The 25,807-nt window shown below is 47.7% G+C and overlaps 1 protein-coding gene across 2 annotated transcripts; it reads right to left on the reverse strand.

Moving 5' to 3' along the window:
• Window positions 1–845: 845 nt before the first annotated feature.
• On the reverse strand, window positions 846–10,364 carry LOC119969064 (TLR adapter interacting with SLC15A4 on the lysosome-like). Of its 2 annotated transcripts, none has more exons than XM_038802250.1 (2): window positions 10,261–10,364; window positions 846–1,829 (listed from the first exon to the last, which is right to left on the reverse strand). In XM_038802250.1, exon 2 carries the CDS (start codon window positions 1,825–1,827, stop codon window positions 925–927), a length of 903 nt encoding a protein of 300 aa, XP_038658178.1. In that variant the 5' UTR covers window positions 1,828–1,829; window positions 10,261–10,364; the 3' UTR covers window positions 846–924. The 2 variants fall into 2 exon arrangements, with proteins under 2 accessions (XP_038658178.1, XP_038658179.1); XM_038802251.1 differs by lacking the exon at window positions 10,261–10,364 and adding an exon at window positions 6,477–6,499.
• Window positions 10,365–25,807: the final 15,443 nt, after the last annotated feature.

A 25,807-nucleotide genomic window follows, 5' to 3' on the forward strand; every position in this document is an offset into this window, starting at 1 on the left:
ATTTCGACCAGGACACTGGGAGAATTCTCTAGCTATCCCATCCCTCTGCATGTCAACTGTCTAAGGCTGAATCACAGTCTCCACCCGCCTGGTGCCATTTTGAGATGAGTTTAGTCCTGCATATCCATGCCATCAGTAAGATTCACTGTTTCCTCCAGCACCCAACTCTTCCACTGCCTCAGCTCATTCACTGCCAAAATCCTCATTCATGCATTTGTTTACCACTGGGCTTAACACTTTCACTGTAACCCTGGGCAGCTTCCATCCATAAATTTAAGTTCACCCAAAATTCTGTTACTCACGTCCTAACTTGCACACAAATTTCATTCACCAACTACCCTGTGCGCACTGACCTACATTGGATCACAGTCCAGCAAAGTGGAGACATTAAAATTCTCATCCTTGCTTTAAAGTCCTTCCATGGTTTCATCCATTGCTTTTTCTGCAGCCTTCTCCAGCCCAACAACCCCCTGAAATCACTGTGCTACTCCAATTCTGGGCACTTGTGTATCCTCTTTGTTAACCGTTTTCATTGGCCAAGGCCCTTATGTCCGGAATTCCCTTCTCTCTTCTCCCCCTTTAAGACACTCCTTAAAATTTACCTCTTGGACCAAACCTTTGGTTATCTGTCCTAGTATCCTCTATTTTGGCTCAGTGCCAAATTTTATTCGACTACACTCCTGTGAAGCAATTTGGGGATTTTTTGTGCAAGATAAATTCAAGTTGTGATCGCAAAATTTTCAAACTATTTTCAGGAGCAAGGAAGCAAGCAATCAGAATTCAAACCATCATCATACCCTCTTCACCCCTCTCCTGTACCTATCCTTTTCAATCATGGACATAGCTACAAGTGGCAAATTTAATTCTTATCTTTAATAACATATTTAAAACTGAGCGAACCTAATTTTGAACAGTTTATTTCTTTCAAGCAGATATCTGTAAATTTGGTGTACTGAGTTCATTCGATTGTATTTCACTTGCAAGTCGCAACAAGCAGTTGATCACCATGTCCTTCGCCTTTGTAGTTTCCATATTCTGCTCCCGTGATATCATCATGCTAATTTGGTCAACGTTACTCATTACAAATTCTGATTCCATGATTTTTGTTGGTGATGCACTGCTTACCATACTGTCCATAATGTACTGCTTGTACAGTTCTAGAACTTTCTGTTCGAGATAATCATTGAGTAATGAATTGGTATGCGGCTGAGAGTGCTGAAGGATGCTCTTGTCTCTCGCGCTGCAAATCCGCCAACAGGAAGTGTCACTGTTGACTGGTTTGTTTGGGAACTCTGGTGACAGCTTAGGGGACTCCATTGGCAATGGAATTTCTGACGAATACAAGAACGGCACCATATTTGCTTCGTAACTGCTCAGAGACGTCAGGCCAGATGTTTCTGAATTAATTGGCAGCACCTGATCTCCTGCAATCTGTAGGTCATTGTAATTATCACAAATACTTTTACAACACGAAGGAACCAAATAGGTTTCCTTGTTGACACTGGAGCTCCCTGGAATATCTACAACAAGAGACTTCTGCCTTGCGATAGGCGCCACCTTTGAGACCTGTAACGAAGGTGTTTTTACTTTTTCCTGTGCAGCTGATCGGAAAGATCTGCCAATGGATTTACACCTTTGAAGAAGTGACAGAGCCCCATTAGGTATATCAGAGCGAGAGAAGTGCTTAAAGGTACTGACAGGAGTCAGCTCTTGAACCATGTCATCCTCTGACGAGTTTTGTTGCTCCTCCTCACTCCTTTTCGTCCTGTTTTCACTTTGATTTTCATTCCAATAAGGAATTCCGCAGATGAAACCTTCACTTAACATCCCTGTTGAGAACCAATTAAAAAACAGTAAAGCACAGGTAAAATGAGAATGGAGATTTGCAAACTGAAAACTAATTTTGCCTCAAGACAATGTTATAAAGGAAAAGCCAATGCTTCGAATTTGAAATAAAAATAAGGTCATAAAGGAAGTGAATATTTGTTGGGGAACTAAGTAATTTTCCATTTAATGCGTGAGGAGAGCCGTCAAGTCAGCGAGAGCAACATTGAAACACTCTGGGATTTTCCTCCACCGTCTCCCCTCCCCCCACTGCAGCAGCAGCGGTGGGGATTCTCCATTAGTCACTGGCAGGATCAATGGCTCGTCCATCCCACCGCTGGAGCACCGCCTTTGGGGGGTTGGAAGATCACACAGGCGGGAAGGGCCGAAAGAAATTCTGCCCCTGTACAAAAGGGAAGCCTTTTCACCACCCTGTCAAAATTCTCAGAAAAATATTCAATAAGCTCCCCCAATGAGTTATTGGGTAGAGTGGACTGCCTGATTGAACAGTAAGCTGCAAGGAGAAACAGCTCTCAGGCTTCACATCTGCTTTTTGCTGAGTTGACTGATTTCAACTGATTTCAACAGTATGATTCTTGCAATTGCCCCAGGTCATACAGGAAAAACAAGACAACCAAGGTGGCTATCCTGTGGTCTCTATTGGCATCTGAATGGTGGATGAGAACAAGATCTGGATGGGTTACGATGGCTTCCACGTTTGAATAGCCTAGACTGATATCTGCTGAATGGGTGAGGTACTGGAGGGTTGGCAATGATTGCTACACTGTAGCCCAAAATAAGGACAGTGTTTCCGGCAGAAGAGGAGAAAGAAAAGAGAAGGAAATATAATAGGCAATATAAAATAGTTCTTTCACTACACCAATTTATTTTTTCTCTTTCTAAATTGTTATCAATATAGTCTCTTGAATTGGAATGTACTAAATTATTGAGGACATAGGATGCCTGAGAGGGATTAGTTCTGAGTTTGGGCCATTCATGGAAGACTTAAGTGCTGACACCGAATCAGTGGTGTTCTACGACAATGGAAGTGGTGCCAGTCCTGGAGCAATTCAGGATCAGTTAATGGGCTAGCATCGGAAAAGGTTGGACATGAGCGATTCCATTGAAAAACTGTGTCCGATTCACTAGTGTCAGGATTGGCACTCGAGAGGCTGACAACTACAGCGCATATAAGGACTCCACTCCCCACATAACTCATTCCAGCCAACAAGGTGGCAGCACAAAGAGTGGCACCCTGGTTCGCAGATGTGGAGTTTGTGACCCTGCTGGACACCGTGGAGGAGAGGCAAGGCACCCTGTTCCCCGGGGTGGGAGGGAGGCTGTCACCTGTCACCATACACCAGGCCTGGATGCAGGTGGCAGAAGTTGTGAGTGCTGTGGGCTCCATCGCCAGGACTGGCCAGCAGTGCAGGAAAAAGCTACATGACCTTCTTTGGGTGAGTTGCCATCACCATTCCCCTAGCACCAAACCTCATCCCAGACACCCATAATACCCCCCACCCTGGAGGGCAACTGAACCCCATCCACCAGCAGTCTGCTCACTCCTCACCTTGCACCACATGGCAGCACTCATACTGCCCCTACAGCCGGGTGCCCTGTTCACAAAGGACACCAGCTGCCCACACCCTGTGCTGCCTGTGTCCAACTACCTAACACTGTGCATTTCCTGTCCTGTCCTGCACACCACACCACCCCCACCCCCTCCCCAGCACCCCACCCCCACCCCCTCCCCAGCACCTCACCCCCACCCAAGCACCCCACCTCCACCCCACCCACCCCCATTCCAGCACTCTACACCATGCCCACCCCAGCACTCCACCCCACACCACCCCCACCCTAGCACCCCACCCCCGCCCCCACCCCAGCACTCCACCCCCACACCACACCACCCCCACCCTGGCACTCCACCCCCATCCCAGGACCCCACCTCCACTCCAGCACCCCACCTCCACCCCAGCACCACACCCATCCCAGCACCCCACCTACACCCAACACCATCCCAACCCCAGCTCCCACCCCACACCATCTCACCCCAGCACCCCACCTCCACACCAGCACTACCCCCATCCCAGTACTCCACCTCCACCCCACACCACCCAACACCACCCCACCCCAGTATCCCACAACAAGCCCCTTCCAGCACCCTTCCTCCGCCCCATAGCACCCCCGCCCCAGCACCCCCACCTACACCCAACACCACCCCAACCCCAGCTCCCACCTCCCCCACACCACTCCCACCCTGCACCCCATCTCCCCTACACGAGGGGTTGTCAGTAACAACCCGCTCATGCAGGTGCAGTTGGAGGAGTCTAACCGCCTGCAAGATCAGGAGGCGATGCCGACAATGTGTGCTACCCAGGCCAACACCACACAGTTGGCATCTGATAATAATAATAACAGTCTTTATTAGTTTCACAAGTAGACTTACATTAACAATACAAGAAGTTACTGTGAAAATCTCCCAGTCGCCACACTCGCCTGTCTGATTACACAAAGGGAGAATTCAGAATGTCCCCTTCACCTTACAATCACGTCTTTCAGGAAACCCACACAGGTACGGGGAGATTCCGCACAGACAGTGACTTAAGGAGGAATCGAATCCGAGACCCTGATGCTGTGAAGCAACAGTGCGAACCACTGTGCTACCATACCTGCGGTGGAGGCCTTGCTGGGATAGGTATCGGCCATGAGTCGATATCCAAGGCCTGAGGCACTCTGTGTGGGCAGTGGCTGAAGCACAGGGCAGGGCTGCCCCGTCACAACGGGTCATGACATCACAGCGGCACTCCAGAGCTTGGCCCAGTCACAATGGGTCATGGCTGCGGGCGTCGATGGCATTGCACAGGCATGGCTGACCTGAGCCACTGGCAGACTTGAGCCAGTAACAGAGGGACATGGCACAGTGCAAAAGGGACGTAGCCCAGTCCCTGTGCTCCATGACTGTGAGCTTCGAGACCCTGTGCGGGACAAGAGACAGCCTCCAGGATAGACAGTGCAGGTGGCAGGGGAGTCCCAGAGCTCGATCCAGCTGCACCCATGTCCCAAGGAGTAGCCCGAGGGCCATCGGGCACCCCGAGGGAGGAGCTGTTGTTGGGGCCATACCTGGTGACCCCCATAGGGGAAGTACCGGAACACCACAGCGCTTCGGACCCTCCCCCAGCAATGTCTGTGCTGCATCCGATGTGCAGCAGGCAGAACATGGTGGACCTTTCAAGGTGTCGGGAACCGTCAAGTGTGCCAGGATGAAGTGTTGTGCATATGTATCAGGCAAGGCATGCATGATGTGCATCTCATGGTCACACATCAATTGCATGTTCATGGAGTGGAACCCCTTTCAGTTTATGAAGAACACCCCCTCATGAGCCATTACTGATAGGGAGACATGCGTCCTGTCTATCACCCCTCAACCTGAGGCACCTCAGCGATGGTGGTGTACCCGTCTGCCGGGCATTCTGGTGGGCTCGGACAACATTGAAGCTGACATATTATGCCGAGGGGTTATACAGGGCCTCCGTAATGGCACGGATGCACCTGTTCACTGAGGTCTGCGCGATTCCAGACAGGTCCCCATTCAGTGCCTGGAAGGCCCTGGCCAAAAAGTTCAGAGCAGCCATCACTTTGACGGCCACCAGGAGAGGGTGTTCTCACACATATCCCCATGGTTCCAAGTTCGCCATAATCCGGCAGATAAGCTGTACGGTACCCCTGCTCAGCCGGAGCTATTGATACACTAGAGGCCTAATGCGGCGTGTCCTTCCTCCCCTCCTCCTTGGCCTATTGGGTAGTAATTTCTCCATCCTCACTGGCCAGCTCCTGGTCATCTGGGGCAGGTTTCGCTGCTGCAGGGTCCTCCCCGAGCATCTCCTGCGCGGAAAGCCTCACTGCATCCCCCAGAGGGCTGTGGCAGCTAGGATGATGGCAACCATTCCTGGTTGCATGCCAAAATCCATTGTCTGTTAGCATGGTGCATGCTACCATGCCCAGCCAGGTCCAACGGGCTACAAGATGGCTCCAGCCTACACTGCAGCCCCTGCCCTGGCATGGCCACCTCCTCCCCTGCCCTCTAACCTATACCACACCTACAACCACCCCAGCTGCTCCCGCTGGCACTCTGCCCTCCGCACCGCACCTATATCCCCGTCGGTGCCCGACACCACCGGAGGCCTCTAGCCCTGACACCCTTCCCTGCCAGCAGGGGTATTGGGGCTGAAGCAACCATGCCAGAGGTATGCTATGTGGCCCCATCCACCGCTCTCCTGTAGGGGCTACCGTGAGCATTGCCCTTGGATGGGCCACGTGATGCCCAGCTGTGGGTGGAGCGGGCGTTGGTGGGGTGGAGGGAGGGGTGTGGAGCTGGGGACTGGGTGTACCCATGTGGCCAGTGTCACTCTACTACGCAACAACAGCCCATGGTGGGTTGTCAGTGGGGTGCACAACAGGATGGCTACCTTGCAGACTGTGGCAATGGTGGTCCATGCCTGGACACCCCGGTCCCAGGGGTTACCCCGACTCCATGGCATTTTCCCTGGTCACTCCCAGTACTCCCCCTGGCAGGTGCCCCCCTGCCCCAGCCAGCTGTGCCATCAGCAGGACCGGCAGCCCACGGTCGCAACTCTGGGAACATGTCCTACCTCAGCTCTCTCCCTCAGCAGCCATTATGTCTGTTTCCGGATTTTTAAAACCACAAGTGAACCTCGCCTTTGGTAATTCCTCCTGGTGGAGGTAGAGCATCGTGGCCCCGGAAAATACCGGAATGGGCCAGTTAATGATATGCCAACGGCGATTACTGTCCATGCAGAGTAGAATGCATTCACGCCTCTGTCGAGGCACCTGAGCATGGCATTCCGTCAGGCGCCGGCCTCCATTTTCGGCTCATGCGCAATTCTCCAACCGATTGCTTTTCCCCTATTCCGATGCCGGCCACAGGAGAATTCTGCCCAAGTTCTTTCTAATAAATAAAGGACGGGAAACTTTGATTATCATGTTTAATGCCGGACGAGGCAAGAACTCAGCTTCCTAAACTTTAATAGCACTGAGTATGCGAGGAAGGAGGTCCTGCTGCACAGTGGTAGTGGGCTTATCTCGAGATCAGAAGATATGGGGTCAAGAGCAATACCAGGGCTTGTTGGCCACAGAAGAAGCACGCATAATGTGGTTCAACGGGATAATCATAAGCTCTGGAGTCATTCCCCAGACTATTCCCCAAAGGGAAAAAAGTGGTGTTTCAACAAATGTTTAAAAAACGTATGTGGAAATACATATGTTCACAAAAAATAAAATATCATAACTAATATATTCGTACAAAGCAAAGATAACAATTACTATCAGCATGTTTCTCTGTCGTTACGTGTTTTACTTTCGGCAATAACAAGACTGGAACTAGAGATATGATGATAAAGATAAACTTTATTCTACAGTTAATATTTTATCCAGTCATCGTTATGTTCAGACTTTTATGTAATGGTGTTAAATTATGATGAAGGGCCCACATGGGCACCTGATAGTGGCCAGACTAGCTGACTAACCAATGAGGTTTCTCAGGAGTAGAGTGAGTGGCAATCATGTTGATTCTTATTGTCAAGGGTTAAGATTGACCTCATATTGACCTGGCGCAGGTTATTGGAATCCTGCACGATGTGACACAAAGGCATTTCTCATTTAGTTGAAAGTAAAGCCCAACTTGATGATAGCATGGAGGAGGAAGCTACAATTATTTTGCACAATTTCCTTTCCTGGTTGATTAAAAAAAGAAAAATATTGCTTTTGTACAGAACCTTATCTTAATTCTCAGAAATGTTACCAAATAATTAATTTCCCAAAAAAGGTACTTTTTAAAGTGTAGTTTCATTATACAAATAAATGTTTGAGCTATTTTTGCAAATAGTAAGGCCCGAGAACATTGACAAGATTAAGGCCAGTTTTCTGTTTTGATGTTGGTGGTTGAAGGAGGAATGTTGGACAAGGTATTTGGGGAACTTTACATTTTTCTATGAAATATACCACAATGTTTTACGTCTATCCATCTATTTGGATAAATTGATGTCATACGAGGTTAGTATGGCTTCTGTCAGATAGCAACTCCAGTAAAACATGGTTTCTTAGATACAATACAGAGGATAAGGTCAAGATCATCTGTTTCAGATATGGAAAAGGATCTGAAACCAAGCCTTCTAATTCAGAAAGTTGATGCTACTAAATGGGTCAACATGCAATGGATACTCTACTTTAGGGCATTGATTGCTAGATCTTCAGTGAACAATTAAGATAATTTAACTGAAGAAATCAATTAAATTATTCGAGCATACTGTGCCTTGTTTAACCTATATTTGCTAAGGTAACAGCACAAGAATAACCTTCCATCAAGAAAAGCTAGCACTATGCTACAGTTACTATGCCACAGTTATTAGAAATAAGGAAATGTAAAGCATGATTTCAGTTGTTGGCAATCTCTTAGTTACAGGGCACGATCTAACCAACAAAAAAATAAGAGTCCGTTCTAGGCAGGAATTGAGGGGTCATTCAAGCGCTGGCAAAGACCCGGGGCGGGATTCTCCGATCCTCCGCAACGGAATCGCGCCCGGCACGGGGGTGGAGAATAGCCATTCACTCCGGAAATCCAGCACGACAGAGCTTCCGCGATTCTCCGTGGACCCGCCAGTCCCGCGCGCTGTCGACGCGGCGTCAGTCGGGGGCCGTTGGAACAGGCCCCCGCGGCGATTCTCTGTGGTCAACCAGCTGCACTCCCGCCGGCGTGGCTTACATGTGGTACCACCCAGTGGGAGCTGGGACCTGCGGCCTCGGTGGCGGTCCTGGTGAGGGGCGGGGGTATCTGACTCAGGTGGGGGGGGGGGGGCTCAGCGGTGGGCCATCGCGATCTGGGAGGGACCTATCTTCCTCCGCGTGGGCCCGCTGTGTGGCTTCGCCATGTCACGGCGCCCGCGCCGCGGTAGTGCGCAGACCCGCATGCGGCTGCCGTGCACATGCACGGCCGCGAGGTCTGGCTAGCAGGGCCCCACCAGCAGCCAGAGCTGCGGGCCGCACGCCAGGACTCTGCTGGACCCCTAGAAAACAGAGAATCACCCCAGACCATCGAGGAAAAGTCTGGAGTGATTCTCGTCCGTTTCCCGCCGGGTCTGGGGACTTAGTCCTGGCGCTTCAATCACAAGAAATAATTTTTTTAAAAGAATAATTAACTGGAGAAATAGTGCAGAAGGGAGTACTTCATATGCCTGCAGAATTAGAACAAGTTCTGAAGCAGGGTGGACCTGGGGGAGAGACCCAAGGGAACACCAGATGGGAACCCAGGGAGAGCCTGACACAGGGACCAGAGGGCCCCTCACTAAGCTATAAGAGCAAAACCACTGACAAAACAAACTACCGTGAAGGGAAGGGCCAAAGATAGGACCCGGAGGCAGTAGAAAAAGGGGATGGGGGAGCAGGCTGGGGGCAAAGGGGGTGTGGAGAGGGGGTACCAAAAAAGAACAATGTGTAAACTGTAAATAATAACCATTTCATCCATCTCGTGCGCAGTGTAAAGATGAACATTTTAATAAAAATATTTATTACAAAAATAAAATAAAAATAAATGAAAAGTTTTTTTTTAAATCAGAGGAGTGCAGATATCTCAGAGAGCTGGGCTGGAGTAGGTTACTGAGATAGGAAAGGGCAAGGCCATTGAGTAATTGGAAAACAAGGATGCAAATTTTAAAATTGAGACGTTGCTTGACTGGGAACCACTGCAGGTCAGCAAGAACAGGGTGATGGGGAAACAGGACTTGCTGTGAGTTAAGGCATGGGCAGCAGAGGTTTGGATAACATAGGGCTGACAGAGGGCTGAAGTATGGGAGACCAGTGTTCGAATAGTTGAGTCTACAAATAACAAAGGCATGAACAAGGGCTTCAGCAGCCTCTGAGCTGAGACCAAAGTCAGGCAATGATATGGATGCAGAACTAGGCAGTCTTTAGTAATGGCACAAATATGAGATCAGAAACTCATCTCAGGATCAAACGTGACACCAAGGTTGAGTACAGACTGGCTTCATTTCAGACTGTTACCAGGGAGAAGAGGGATGGAGTCAGTAGCTAAGAATTACAGTTTGGAGTGAGATACCTCATGACATTGAGCTCAGTAGTTGCTTAAAGTGCAGAAGGACAGAAATTTCAGTTGTGAATACTTTACCAAATATTCATAATTCATGTACACAGATAAAAATGACTATTAATATTTTGACATACTTGATCATTTTTGCTACACATATAATTATTGTCATAGTCGCATCCTAAGCTTAAAATTGTTCATCTTGTTTAATATCTCTGTACTTTTCAGTTGTTTAGAAAAATCTCCAAACTGCAAACTTAAGTAGCATTTTGCTAAGTGGCTTAAACTTGATTAAAAAAATAAAACAAAATACTTGCCTTCAGTTGCAGTAGAAAAATGCCGTTCATTATTTACTGTACAACAGAGAGAAACTCCTCAATTAGAGGAAGTTGAACGCCTAGTATCTTAATATATCAGATCAAAGAGGAAGTCATCAGTAACGTCAACTGATGTACATTTCCCTTACGCAACATCGTGGGGAGAAAATAATGAACAAAGACACTTATTTTTAAAGCTGGGGTAATAGTCCCTGTAACATTAGACAGCTAGCACATAAAACAACACAAAAAAAAATCTACCATGTCTGAATTTCCAAAAAATGGTTTGAAGAACTTTTTGATATTTTATGGCAATTTTCCCAGACACCTTAAGCACAGAAGAGCCTCTGAGATTGCCAAAATGGGGGTCTTAGGCTGCAATGCTTATTTAATCCTCTTTTAGTGCAAGATACTGTCTTGGTAAAGAAATCAAAACATGCATTAGCAACGGATGCTCAGAGGATCATTCAGAGGTTGAGAAAATGCCTGCAGGTGCTCATTCCCATAACAGCCTCCCCGAACAGGCACCGGAATGTGGCGACTAGGGGCTTTTCACAGTAATGTCATTTGAAGCCTACTCGTGACAATAAGGGATTTTCATTTTCATTTCATTAAAGAGGTTGCATGGCTTTCATTGAGAAATAAATCAATAAATGGCCTCTCCTTACAGCAGCCACTGAAGTAGAGAAAGCAAGATGTTATTGAAGATTTTGAGCACTGCTGAAAGCTCTCAATGTTCACCTCCTGCTGTAGATTGACTGTCTACACTATGTTTGAAAAGGGCTTTCAAGACATATCAGGAGACTTCCGAGCATGGTTTGTCAATATTGTAGTAATCCACGGGAGGCAGGAGTTCCGTCACCACACCAATATTTATTTACAATAACGTTATTACAGGAGCAGCTACAAACAGTGCTGCTAGCAGTCCAGTCAACTTAAGACTGGCTCACAAAGCCTGCACAGGTGCTTATATGGGCCCCCTCAATGAGTTATCATTGAGGGAGCTCATACTCCAATTGGCCAACCAATAAAGCTAATTGGAGTTCATTACACCCCTCCCCCCCAAGTTCCGAGGAATTCCTGCCAGCTGGCATTCCTCTGAGCTTCCTCTGAGCTTCTTCCTGCTCCTCATGTCTGGGTCTGTCACCCCCGTGTCGTCTACCGGGTCGTCCTCCGAAGTGGGCAGGGTGTACCTTATAAGTGCCCGTCTTTTCCTTGACGACCTCCTTGGAAGTTGTTCTTCCCCCTCCTTGGGGAGAGGTGTCGCGGCGGCCTCGCCGAACGTGTCCATCTCCGACTCTGACGACTGGATGACGGGGTCTGGAGAAATTACTCGGGGCTGGGGTGTGGGTATCTTTTCTGTCTGGGCTATCCAAGCTTGAGGCGGTCCTGCTTCGCCTGCCTCCAGGTGTGGTTCCGCTGCTCTTATTTGGTCTAGATGTTTCTTCAGCACCTTACCTCCTATCGAAACCTCATAGGATATGGGCCCTATTTGGGACTCTACCGTGCCTTTGACCCATGCTGGTCCATTCCCATAATTCTTGACCCAAACCGGTGCCCCCACCTGGAAATGTCTCTGCTGCCGACAATTATCATGCCCCCTTCGTTGGGCCCCCTGTTGTTTCTCCACTTTCCCCGTTAAATTTGGGAAAAGGAGACTCAGCCTCGTTCGCAGCCGCCTTCCCATTAAGAGTTCAGCTGGCGGTATGCTCGTTGCGGAATGCGGTGTGGTCCTGTAATCAAACAGCCAACGGGAGAGCTTTGTGTCCATTGATGCTGCCGGCTGCTTCTTGAGTCCCGCTTTAAGTGTCTGGACCGCTCTCTCTGCCAGGCCGTTGGTCGCTGGATGGTAAGGGGCCGTTTTGATGTGACAGACTCCGTTTTCCTTCAGGAATTTTCCAAATTCCCCACTTGTGATTGCCGTTCCGTTGTCTGACACCAATACCTCTGGAAGTCCATGTGTTGCAAACGAGGCCCTGAGCTTTTCAATTGTCGATGCTGTGCTTGCCGCGTTTACCCGGTGGACGTCCAACCATTTGGAGTGGGTGTCCACTATCACCAAAAACATTGAGCCCATGAAAGGGCCGGCGTGGCCAATATGCAGGCGGGTCCACGGTCTGCCTAGCCATTCCCACTGGTGCAATGGCGCCGCTGGTGGCACTCTTTGCCTCTGTTGGCACTCCTGGCACCAACATACCAAGGCTGCTATGTCTGTGTCCACACCTGGCCACCAAACGTAGCTTTGAGCTAGCATCTTCATTTTAGACACCCCTGGGTGTCCGTGATGTAACTCGGTTAAGATTGCCTGACTGGCCCTGAGCTGGGACTATTACCCGGGCTCCCCATAGTAGGATACAGTCTTCTACGGTTATTTCATCCCTTCTGCTCCAGTATGGGTGCATCTGGGGCTCCACTGGTCTTTCCAGTTCCCCTGTTAGCAGTAAATGCTTCATCTTGGCTAAAACTGGGTCTTTTTACGTCCACAACCGAATATGTTGTGCGTCTACTGGTAGGGTGTCCAAACAATTTAGAGTCATTACTGTCTCCTCGACTTTTGGTATTTGCGGCGGAGTGTCCGGGAGGAGAAGTCTGCTCAAAGCATCTGCATTTGCTACTCGCGTTCCCGGTCTGTGCTCCAGAACGTATCTATACGCCGCCAGTAGCAACGCCCAGAGTTGGTATTGACTTGTCTTCTTTTAATAACCCTAATAACGGCTTATGGTCCGTCACTATGGTGAATATCCGCCCGTACAGATACTGGTGAAATTTTTTTACTGCGAATATCACCACCAGTCCTTCCTTCTCGATTTGGGCGTACTTCCTCTCAGCCATCGGCAAGGTCCTCGAAGCATAGGCTATTGGCCGTTCTTCCCAATTCCTTCCTCTATGGGCTAAGACGGCTCCTACCCCGTAGGGGGATGCATCACAAGTGACCACCAACTCCTTCCTTGGTTCATAATGCTCTAGGACATTTTCGGATGACAGCTGTTCCTTAATGTCCCTAAATGCTCGGTTTTGGCGGGCGGACCATTTTCATTCTTGCCCCTTTTTTAGTAGCTGGTCGAGGGGTTCTAGGATGGACGCCCTATTTTCAATAAATTTTCCATAATAGGTTACCAACCCTAGAAATGATCGTAGCTCCTGGACCATGGTGGGAGCTGGGGTTTCTTTTATTGCCCTTACTCTGTCTTCTAATGGGTGTAAGCCTGACTCGTCTACTTTATATCCCAGGTACGTCACTTGTGGGGCCAGAAAAACATATTTTTCCCTTTTTAGCCGTACGCCTGCCTTTGTGAAACACCTGAGCACTTCCTCCAGGTTCCTTAAGTGTTCCCTATTTGCCCTACCCATGATTAAGACATCGTCCAAATAAATCGCCACCTGCGGTAGTCCCTGCAGAATATTTTCCATCGTACGCTGGAATATAGCACAGGCTGATGACACTCCAAAAGGTAGCCTAGTATAACGAAAAAGGCCCTTCAGGGTATTGTTCATAGCGAACATCTGGGAGTCCTTGTCCAGTTTTAACTGCAGGTAGGCATGGTTCATGTCCAGTTTCATGAACAAAAGCCCACCTGCCAATTTGGCATATAGGTCGTCTATTTTCGGGATTGGGTATTTGTCCAGCAGTGCGTATTTGTTTACCGTCTGTTTGAAATCTCCACAGAGACGCATCGAGCCATCTGGCTTCAAAATTGGTACCACCAGCGCTGCCCATTCTGAGAACTGTACTGGTCTGATAATGCCGTCGCACCGTAACCTTTCTATTTCATCATCTACTTTCTTCCTTAATGCCCAAGGTACCGGCCTGGCCTTACAAAATTTCTGAAGGGCTTCTGGGTCCACGTGCAAAGTTGCTTTGGCACCTATGATTTCCCCCAAACCTTCCTGGAAGACCTCCGGGTATTTTTGGAGTACTCCACTCAACTGCCCGCTTCCACTCTGGAAAATTTTCATCCAATCTAATTTTAGGTCTTTCAGCTAGTTTCGTCCAATTAAGCTCAGTCCGGAGCCCTCTACTATCATCAATGGTAATCTGAGCAATTGTTTCTCATATTCCACAAGTACATGAGTCGTGCCTAGAACTTCCAGGGGTTCCCCCGTGTAGGTTTTAAGTTTCGTCTATGTTTTTGTTAGGGTTAGTGGCTAGAGTCCATCTTTGATTTTTCTAAATGCTGCCACTCCCATTTCTGATACCCGTGTTTATTTCCATTATTGTCGGCCGCCCGTTCACCCGTGGGGTAATCTTAATGGGTTCTGCTTTCTTCGTTGCAATATTATATAATTGTTCCCCTTCAGAGAAGGAAGGGGTGTCTAGGTTGTGTACTTCCCTGCGTCCCCACCTGCTATTCCTCTTTTGCCACCTCCTTCTAGGGTTTCTGTCGCTGTTACCCCACTCTGTCTGGTGCCAGAAACGGTCCTTCTCTGTTGGGGGAGCCTCAACCGGTACTTCCCTCTGTCTCCAGTTAGTCCTGGCAGACTTGGGGGCAGTTCTGGGGTTTTCCTTTTTCCCTCTATTCCTCAGGCTTTTCCTGAGAGAGGCTATCTGGTAGCAGGACCCGTTGTGGTAGTCCCTCTCACAGGTATCTATCTCCATTGGCATGTCCTGTAGTTCCTGCGCCCCACTTGCTGCCTTTTGTAGGGACAGTGCGAGCTGTAACGCCTGCCTGCAGTCTAGCTACGTTTCCACCAACAGGCGTTTCTGTACTGTGAGGTTGTTTATACCACACACTAACCGGTCCCGAAGCATTTCATTTAGCGTCGGGCCGAACTCACATTTTTCTGCCAGCCTTCTCAGGCGGGTCAAGAAATTCGTGACTGACTCCCTGTCTTCCAGTTTCGTTGTGTAGAATCGGTACCTACACAAAATGAGGGTTGGTTTTGGGTCGTAGTGCTCTTTCACCAATTCTGTTAATTCTTGGAAAGTTTTCGTGTCCGGCGCATCGGGATAAGTCAGACTACATATAATGGCGAAAGCTGAGGGTCCGCACGCCGACAGCAGGATAAGCTATCTCCTTTCGTCCGTCAGTGTATCATTTGCCCGGAAGAAGTAACACATTCTCTCCACATACTGGGACCAGTCCTCAGTAGCCGGGTCTAATGCCTCTAACCTCTCAAAAAACGGCATTTTTAAAATGGCAAGGCTTACCCTCCAAGTACGGCAGCTGGTCTCCGCAAAATTCTAAGTTTACCTCGTCGCCACTGTAGTAACCATGGGAGGCAGGAGTTCCGTCACCACACCAATATATATTTACAATAACGATATTACAGGAACAGCTGCAAACAGTGCTGCTAGCAGTCCAGTCAACTTAAGACTGGCTCACAAAGCCTACACAGGTGCTTATATGGGCCCCCTCAATGAGCTATCATTGAGGGAGCTCATACTCCAATTGGCAAACCAATAAAGATAATTGGAGTTCATTACAAACATGTTACTAATACTATCAATATTTTTTCCAGAAATCCTCTCCAGGTTTCACCTAAAAAGGTTGAGTGTTGTATAATTCTATCCTATTGGACACAGTTGGACAAGGGACTGCACAGGTGGGGACAGCAAAGAGCAGAAATGCTGTTCAGCTGGTTCTGTAGTTTGGGGTACAAACATGCAATTCTCAATTGTCATTGTGGTCATTGTGTAACCCAAGACACTGAACTTCACTGTCAACCACCCGGCCAATCTTTGTGTCATCCGTAAACTTACTGATCCTACCCCCCACATAGTCATCTATGTCGTTTATATAAATTACACACAATAGGGGACCCAGCACAGATCCCTGTGGTTTATCATAGAATTTACAGTGCAGAAGGAGGCCATTTGGCCCATCGAATCTGCACCGGTTTGTTCTTGAAAATACAGAAAAATGTGTCATTTGAAACATGGAAGTCTGGCAATATCTGGTCTGAGAGGGTACAGGGAAAGATCCCACAAAAGGTTAATAGCAGCTGCAAAGAGCAGGATTGTAAAATGCAGATTATCAAACACACAGGTTTCATGTGGTAAGCTAAAACAATGGCTCACACCTTCATAGAATGTAACTATCTCAGGAAGTATCTGGAAAGGCATGAATGAGAGTTTCAATTGACGAATGTTTAAAACAGGCAGGTCTTTCAGTTAAATGTTAGCATACAGCTAAAAACAAAGTCTCACACCTTAATTGAAATAATCTCTTAGTAAACAGCTGGAAAGGATGGAAGATGCTCGGTCGAATTTGGTGTAAATTCTAAAGTGTAAAATTCTATGGACATCAAGTCAATTAAAAGAAAATTGGAGACGACCTGTCTACGGGAGACACAATTTGAAGTCAAAATCAAAGGCAAAGTTATGAGCTGGGGACAATTGGAAAATTAAGCGATTCAAAAGCAGGAAGTGGAGATAACACCTATTGAAACCGGGGCGTTTTGTAATCAGATCTGAGAGGTGACGTTATGCGCAAAGTGAATAGTTGGTTGTATTTGGATGTTTGCATCAAGGATACTTTTTGACAATTAGAGGGAAGTAAGTTAATTTACAATAAGGCTCTAAAAGCTTGGTAATTGTCAGAAAGAGAATATAAACCCAGGGAGCAGCAGCAACAAGGACAGAGGACAGAGCAGAGGAAACCAGCAACAGGAGAGAAGGGGAGGAGAACTCAGAGAGAGAGAGAGAGCTCGGTCATGGGAAAGACAAGGCAAGCAGCCGAGTTTAAACAGTTATACATCTAAGGAAGACTAGAATTTAAACAGGAGTCAGAGTCAGCTTAGAGATAGCTAGCAGAGTTAGCTCTTATAGCTCAGTACATGGATCGACAAGACAGCAACAGAGCTAACCAGCGAATACATCCCAAGAAGACCAGAATTTAAAGAAAATTGAGTGTCAAGGTGGGCCTGAAGGTCTCTACAACCAACCAGCAGCATCCAGAAGCAAGATCTTTTTACCTTTCTGTAAAGAAAGTGTTTGCAGCTTTTAAAAGAAAAAATATAATAATAAAATAACTTTACTTAACCTGAAAAAGTGGTTTATTCCTGAAAGTCTACGTTACTCACTTAGCAATGCAGGACCCAGGACATCGATGCTACTAAGTGGTAAGTAGATAAAATCTTCGGTGAAGGTATGTGTTATACCGGGGGATAACTTGAAAATATAGTTTGACCTGAATGGCACCCACCGAAGCCTGCATCGGAGTCAGGGAGTGAGAATTCCTGTTCACCATTTAGAATATTGGCCCTTTTTTGGTATAGGGGGAATTCTAAGAATAGTGGTGAGTTAAAAAAAATAGGTTCTTGGAAAGAGCACTCTACCCAAGGTCAACACCTCCAATATATCCCCATTACCTAGTAACCCCACCCAACACTAAGGGCAATTTTGGACACTAAGGGCAATTTATCATGGCCAATCCACCGAACCTGCACATCTTTGGACTGTGGGAGGAAACCGGAGCACTCGGAGGAAACCCACGCACACACGGGGAGGATGTGCAGACTCCGCACAGACAGTGACCCAAGCCGGAATCGAACCTGGGACCCTGGAGCTGTGAAGCAATTGTGCTATCCACAATGCTACCGTGCTGCCCCACTGGCTTCTAGTCACTAAAGCAGCCAGCTATCATCACCCACTGTCTCCTACAGCTAATCCACCTTTTCACATTACCCTGTATCCCATGTGCATTTGTCTTCTTAATAAGTCTCCCATGTGGGACCTTGTCAAAGGCTTTGCAGGAATCCATGTCAACAACATCAATTGCACGACCATCATCTACACACCTGATCATATGCTTGACAAAGTCAATCAGGTTTGTTAGGCATGACCTCCCTCTGACAAAGCCATGCTGACTATTCCTAATCAAACCTTGCCTCTCCAAGTGCAGATAGATTCGCTCCTTCAGAATTTTCTCCAATAGTTTTCCTACCACTGACGTGAGACCCACAGGTCTGTAATTCCCTGGCTGGTTTCTCCTACCTTTCTTAAATAATGGGACCACATTAGCTGTTCTCCAGTCCTTTGGCATCACTCCCGATGCCAGAGAAGAATTAAACATTTGGGTTGGAGCCCGGAAACCCCCCACTTGCTTCCCACAGCATCCTGGGACATAATTAATCCAGACCTGGAGATTTCCCCAATTTAAAGCCTGCCAAGACCTCCAATACCTTGTCACCCCCTATGACAATTTGCTCAAGAACCTCACAGTCTCTCTCCACCAGTTCTATATCGGCCTCCTTATTCTCATGCGTGAAGACAGATATGAAGTATCCATTCAAAACCCTACCAATGGCCTCTGGCTCTACCCACAGATTTTCCTTTTGGTCCCTAATGGGTCCTACTCTTTCCCTGATTATTACATAGATGACATAGAAAGAGCACTCTACCCAAGGTCAACACCTCCACCCTATCCCCATAACCCAGTAACCCCACCCAACACTAAGGGCAATTTTGGACACGAAGGGCAATTTAGCATGGCCAATCCACCTAACCTGCACATCTTTGGACTGTGGGAGGAAACCAGAGCACCCGGAGGAAACCCATGCAGACACGGGGAGAACATGCAGACTCCGCACAGACAGTGACCCAGTGGTGAATCGAACCTGGGACCCTGACGCTGTGAAGCCACTGTGCTATCCACTGTGCTACCATGCTGCCCAAAAGCCAAAAACAAAAGTCTAAAATTATCCTCTTCCCTTTGATATACTAACAGAATATCTTGGGATTTTCCCTACTTTTAGCAGCCAGCGCTTTCTCATTTGTCCTCTTTGCTCTCCTAACTGCTTTCTTAAGCTCCAAACTGCACTTTCTATACTCCACTCATCTCATCCATTGATTTGCTCCCCTTGTACTTGCTAAAAGCCTCACTTTTCCTTCTCATTATATCCTGAATGTCTCTGGTCATCCATGGTTCTCTGGGCTTGTTATTCCTTCCTATTACCCTAGAGGGAACATGTTGAGCCTGTACATTCCACATTTCCTTTTAGAACACCCCCCCCATTGCTCTTCTGTAGATTTCCCCACAAGTGACTCTTAGTCTACTTTGGCCAGATCCTGACTTATTTTACTAAAATCCACTTTCCCCCAATCCACAACCTTTTATGCCTCTTCCTATTTTACCCCCTCCTCTGTCTTGCCTGAAGATTCTACATCCCGGGATGTTGAGTTGCCAATCCTGCCCCTCTCTCAACTACGTCTCCTTGATGGATACTATAACATCACAATTCCGCATGTCAGTACTTGCCTGTAACTCATCCGTTTTACTTGTAAGACTCCTGGCATTAAAGTAGAGTCCATCCAGCCTCATCTTAACTCCTTTGGAACTTACTAACGCTGTATTCATTTTGACTTGATTGCTTTTCTGTGTTATGCTGTGTCCCTATTCTGTTAACAATCTGCATCCTCCTCCCCCTGCCAAATTAGTTTAAACTCCTCCCAACAGCACCCACAAATCAGCCAGCAAGGACATTAGTCCCGCTCTGTTTCAGATGTAGACCGTCCCACTTATACAGGTCCCATCTTCCCCAGAAACGATCCCAATTTTCCAGGAATCTAAAACTCTCCCTCCTGCACCAACTCATAAACCATGCATTCATTTGTGCTATTCTCCTATGAATGAATCTACAGTGAAAACAAACTGGAAAGCAGAAAACTCAATCTGGAAGCCTGGTTTTAAGGACAGTGTGCTAGAAACAACCCCCTGAAACAAAGATTTTTATCCCTTTTATTATTATTTTTACACCCCTCTTCTCCCCTCTGTGTCTGTTTGCCGTGTGTGTGTGTACGTACCATAGATTACTAGTTGATCTCCCTAGGCACAGCTCAATATAAGTTGTAGAATCACAGGAGCATCATACCAAATAACAGACAAAGCAATAATCTGTTGCTAAGGCAGATCTAACTCCCTTTAAATCCATATATACATAATTGGTCTTCTACATGTCTACATTACAACAGACTGTACTTCAGAAAACTTCATTGGGTCTGAAACGCTTTGGGACTTCTTATGGTCACGAACGCGGCTATGAAAATGCAAGTTTTAATTTCTTTAGGGTAACTTCTGTAAATAGGCATATGCTGAGGTCAGTCAAATAATAATAATTTTCTTTAAATTGGCATCTTAAGGTGAATCGAAAATTCCCCCAAAACAACTGACAAACAGCAGATAAGAACTTAGATTCCTGTTTTCAATCATTTTGGAATGTGACAGCTCAAGTGTGATGGACACAGTTTTTGTATGTTTGTTAGCAGAGCTATTAAAATTTTCCATGCCACTCAAACTGGTTCCAATGTTGCTATTCTGCCACCTCCACTGGATATTTCGATACATTATCGCAAGCCCAAAACATGTGCACTATATCAATAATCATATCCTAATCTTAAAGTTTAAACAACCATGTTCACATTACTTCCAGAGGCTTAGCCTTGCTTGTGGTCTAAAAGGGTTAAAAATAGTTAGTTTGAGATGTGAAACTAAAAAAGATCTGTCTATGCAACACCAAAAATCTGAGACTGTGGCAATATTTTGAGAACAGAAACAATTTAATTTAGTTGCACCTGGACAAAAGTGTAACAATTTTTAGGGCTAATTTTAGAGCTGCAAATTTTCATTTCATTTCAGTAAAAACCGTAGATAGCAAGAATCAGCAACTGGGAAATAAGAAGTGAAAACTAAACAATTTGTTAATTGGACCTGTAAGCGGACAATGAAATCTGATGAAACTTGTAAAACTACCTTAAGAAGTTGAAACTCCGATGAAGGAAGTGAAAATGGTTTTGGGCCAGATTTTGTGGTGGTAATGGTGAAACTGTCAGTGTTTGTCATTCCGCCACTGAAACAAACGCTAACAAAGAGAGAACAAAACATGTTTTTATTGAACATGGTACCACAGAAACCAGGGCCGGATTCTCCCCGAGCCAGCGGGGCGGGGGTCCCGGCGTGTTGGAGTGGCATGAACCACTCCGGCTTCAGGCCGCCCCAAAGGTGCGGAAGTCTCCGCACCTTTAGGGTCCAAGCCCTCACATTGAGGGGTTAGGCCCGCGCCGGAGTGGTTCCCGCTCCGCCGGCTGGTGTGAACGGCCTTTGGCGCCACGCCAGCCGGGGCCGAAAGGACTTCGCCGGCCGGCGTAAGTCCGCGCACGCGCCAGACATCAGTGGCTGCTGACGTCATACCGGAGTATGCGCAGGGGAGGGGGTCTCCATGGCACAGGCCCGTCCGCCGATGGGTGGGCCCCAATCGTGGGCCAGGCCACTGTGGGGGCACGCCCCGGGGTCAGATCGCCCCGCGCCCCCCTCCCCCCCCCAGGACCCCAGTGCCCGCCCGCGCCGCCAATCCCGCCGGCAAGGTAGGTGGTTTAATCCACGCCGGTGGGAGAGATTTGTCAGCGGCGGGACTTCGGCTTATTATAACCTATACTGACTCCTGATTGAGCAACGTCCCAATTAAAATATTTTCATCAATGTATTCAAATCTCTCTATGGTCTTCCCCCACCGTAACTTTCCTCCATTTCTGGTATCTTGAGCATCTATAATTTTAATCACTCCACCATTGACATGTCTTTAAGCTGCCAGGGCCCTGTGCTCTGGAAACTCACCCCCCCCCCCCCCCCCGATTCCCCCCCCCCCGATCCCCACTCCTGCATAATCTCTCCACCTCTTTACCTCTATTCCTTCCTTTAAGATGTTCCTTAACACCTACTTCTCTGATAACGCTTTTGTTCATCTGTCCGAATGTCTCTTTATCATATATCTTTACAGCATAGAGGAGGCCATTCGACCACTCGAGTCTGCACATCTTTGGACTGTGGGAGGAAACCAGAGCACCGGGAGGAAAGCCACGCAGCCATGGGGAGAAAGTACAAACTCCACACAGAGAGACACCCAAGGCTGGAATCAAACCATGTCCTTGCCGCTGTGAGGCAGCAATGCTAACCACTGTGCCACCGTGCCGCCCTTTATGTGTCTAATGTTGTTTTATATTGCTCTTGTGAATCATCTTGGGCGGGATTCTCCAATAATGGGGCTATGTCCCCATACCAGCGAGAAAATAGGCGGGAATCACGCTCGGGTGGTCAAATGGCCTCCTCTGTACTGTAAGGATACATGATAAAGAGACATTCGGACAGGTGAACAAAAGCGTTGTCAGAGAGGTAGGTGTTAAGGAACATCTTAAAGGAAGAAATAGTAGTAAATAATCACACCGGACTTTTTTTTAGCAAGTCCAAAGTGATTCTCCATTTTTAAAGGGCTAGCATGGCCCTGGAGTGTGCCACGCAGCTCCGGCTGCCGATACGAGGCCCTGCACTTCTGGCTGTGGGTCCGCGCATGCGCGCCTAGTGTGATTGTGGCACGGAGGCTCAGAAAATCCCGGCCCTTGTAACATTTTGCAAGTCAAAGGCACAGCATAAATTCAAGTTACTGTTATTGTTGAAAGCGGATTTGGAACAGGTAATGCAGGTGCTGGCTATTTAAACACTTTACCGACAAGCTCCCTGAAAGTGTGCGACAGCCGACAACAGCTTATTGAGCTTATTTAACTGATGCCTGAGGCCCAATATCTTTGTAGCTATCTGCCCCAGCTTGTACTGCAGGCCGGTGCCCTGCAAATTCCCCCCTTGGCACCTGCAAATTAGCAACCATGCTACAAAGTTTACCACTGTGGAATGTTTGAGCTGACTCTCTACCTTCTACATAAGAGCATAAGAAATTGGAGCAACCCAGATTTCCCAACACGAGAAAACTGTTTCTCAGTCTCGACACTCTGAGGCTCACCGTGCTGCACAAATGTTTACAACTATGCCAGTTGAGGTGCCTGTTGTACCATGGTGTCTTTCTCCATTAACAAGGATGGTGAAATACTTTGGTAAATGAAACGTTATCCAACTAGAGCTCTAGTAAGCTAAAATAGCTGCTTACAAGAAGTCAGCAGACATTAGTTTGAACAATTAAGTACCATTCAATAGTGAAGGTTACCCCATTTCGCTTCCCTTTTTACATGGCATGCCTTTTTAATGAAAAGGGATATATGTGTCAACGTTTCATAATTTAAATTATTTTTAAAATCTGTCAACATTAAAAATATTACTAAGTTGAGTTGAGTTCTGTCAAAGGGTCTATTGGTCTCTGCTTGCAGCAATATAATTGAAACAGGACCGTATTACTTTAAGGGAGAAAGATCTTTTAAGCTTGCGCAGTATTTTCGTCTGTTCACTTGATAGACACTGGTGAAGAAAGCTGTTGGGTTTTCCTTACCTCATCTCTACATTAAACCTATATGCAAAGTGGGATCGATATCAGGTATAAATCTTTAACCCCTTCACCTTAACTCCTCACATCGGTTTATCATCCACTTTATGACAAACAGTAAATTGTACCCAAATTTGACTCACTTGCATTAACCACTCAATATTAGTTTTTACACCACCAACCTCCTCTCAGGGTTTGCACATGCTAAAATGTCACAAACAATATCACCAGTGAGACTGATGGTTAAAAGCTTCCACCTACCGATAGTGCAAATTAAAAAATGCAATGGTCAGCTTAAAACTATGTACAGCAACTCAAATGTTGTGTCCAGTCCAATTTTTATTCCATTAATCCACACCATTGTGAAATTAATCCTTTTTTGCCATTTATCGAAGAAGTGGGACAACAGATAAAAACTATCAGTTATTAACCTCAGAATCATCGTTATCTGTACTTAATCATCGAGTACAGAAATAATTATAGTGCTAACGGCCGGGATTACCTCCGTTCCAATCCGGAATCCTGATCGAGTGGTGAATGCAGCAATCCCCAAAGAAAGGGTTTGATGATGCTATGCTCTGATCCTCCAGCAGAGGTGGCTGCAGCAGCATGCTACTCGGCCCGCACTAGAGGGAACATGTAAATTAAGGTAAAGCATGCATTTGCATACAATTAACACGCTTGAAGCCAGAGTCTCCCTACTCCCCATCGCCACCACGATGCTCCGACCCCCTGCAACGGGTTCTCCACTGATGGAACCATCAATTCACCAGACACGTGTTTCCGATATGAATCTAGGCTTTAATCGACTTACTTCAGAGCCAGCCTGTTACCCGTTGATGAACTATTAGTGAACTCAGGCTGACTCTGGGCAAGGGTATTTATACAGCTGCACTAGGGGGAGGAGTCATGGGTGGAGCCCAGTACAAGTTCCTGAGTGCTCCGAGCGCTCCTCCCGCTAGTGGTAGGATGGCGCTATTGTGCTTACAAAGACAGTGTGAATTAACATATATACATCTATATATTACATTCACCACATTCACCCCCTGCAAAAAAAAATCAAGTCCGGCGGGGGAGGTGGTCTATAAAGTCAGTCTGTCCGGTGGTCGAACTGTCCGCTGAGATCTGCGGAGCACCGGGGTTGCAGCCTCTTGCGGTGGCTGGTTGGGTGTAGTGTGCTGGGGTACGATGGCGGACTCCAGGGAGGGTTGTATCCAAGCTTCATACTCTCCTGGTTCGACCAGGGACTGGGGGCGCAGGGGGCTGGCCGGCGCGGGGGCGCGGAACTGCTGGAGCGAGCTCGTGGGCTCGGGAGCGCAAGGGGGCGGCAGCATGGGGTGTAGGGTGAGAGGTCCTTCTGTGGGGATAGAGGGGGCGCTGGATCCGACGGGTGCCAGATCCTGGAGGGATACTGTGTCCTGACGGCCGTCAGGGAACTCGACGAATGCGTACTGGGGGTTGGAGTGGAGCAGGCGCACCTTTTCAACAAGGGGGTTGGTTTTGTGTGCCCTGACGTGTTTCCTCAGAAGTACGGGGCCCGGTGTCCTCAGCCATGCCGGAAGTGAGACCCCCGTGGTAGTGCCCCTGGAAAAAATGAAGAGCCTCTCGTGAGGGGTCTGGTTGGTCGCCGTACACAAAAGGGACCTAATAGCGTGGAGCGCGTCTGGGAGGACTTCCTGCCACTGGGAGACTTGGAGCTTTCTGGACCGGAGGGTCAGCAGGACGGTCTTCCAGACCGTCGCGTTCTCCCTTTCCACCTGCCCGTTCCCCCTGGGGTTGTAGCTGGTAGTCCTGTTCGAGGCAATGCCCTTGCCGAGCAGGTACTGACGCAGCTCGTCGCTCATGAAGGACGAACCCCGGTCGCTGTGTACGTAGCTGGGGAAACCAAACAGGGTGAAGATGCTATGCAGGGCCCTAATGACTGTGTGGGAGGTCATGTCGGGGCACGGGATAGCGAATGGGAAATGGGGGAACTCATGTACGGCGTTTAAGAAGTAAATGTTCTTGTTGGTTGAGGGGAGTGGCCCTTTGAAATCAATCGCGAGGCGTTCAAAGGGCCTAGAAGCCTTGACCAGGTGGGCCATGTCTGGTCTATAGAAGTGCGGTTTGCACTCCGCACAGATCGGGCAGTCCCTGGTGACCGCTTTTACCTCCTCGTTGGAGAAAGGCAGGTTTCGGGCCCCGATGTAGTGGGCGAGCCGGGTGACCCCCGGGTGGCAGAGGTCATTGTGGATGACTTTTAATCGGTCGATCTGCACGCTGGCGCATGTCCCGCGGGATAGGGCATCCGGAGGCTCGTTGAGCTTCCCGGGTCGATAATTGATATCGTAATTGTAGGTGGAGA

This window comes from Scyliorhinus canicula, chromosome 7 (assembly GCF_902713615.1).
Source record: "Scyliorhinus canicula chromosome 7, sScyCan1.1, whole genome shotgun sequence".
NCBI lineage: Eukaryota > Metazoa > Chordata > Chondrichthyes > Carcharhiniformes > Scyliorhinidae > Scyliorhinus > Scyliorhinus canicula.

What these genes read in the sequence shown, in the direction of transcription:
- LOC119969064 (XM_038802250.1), bottom strand. Translation starts at nt 1,827, where the DNA reads ATGTTAAGTGAAGGTTTCATCTGCGGAATTCCTTATTGGAATGAAAAT.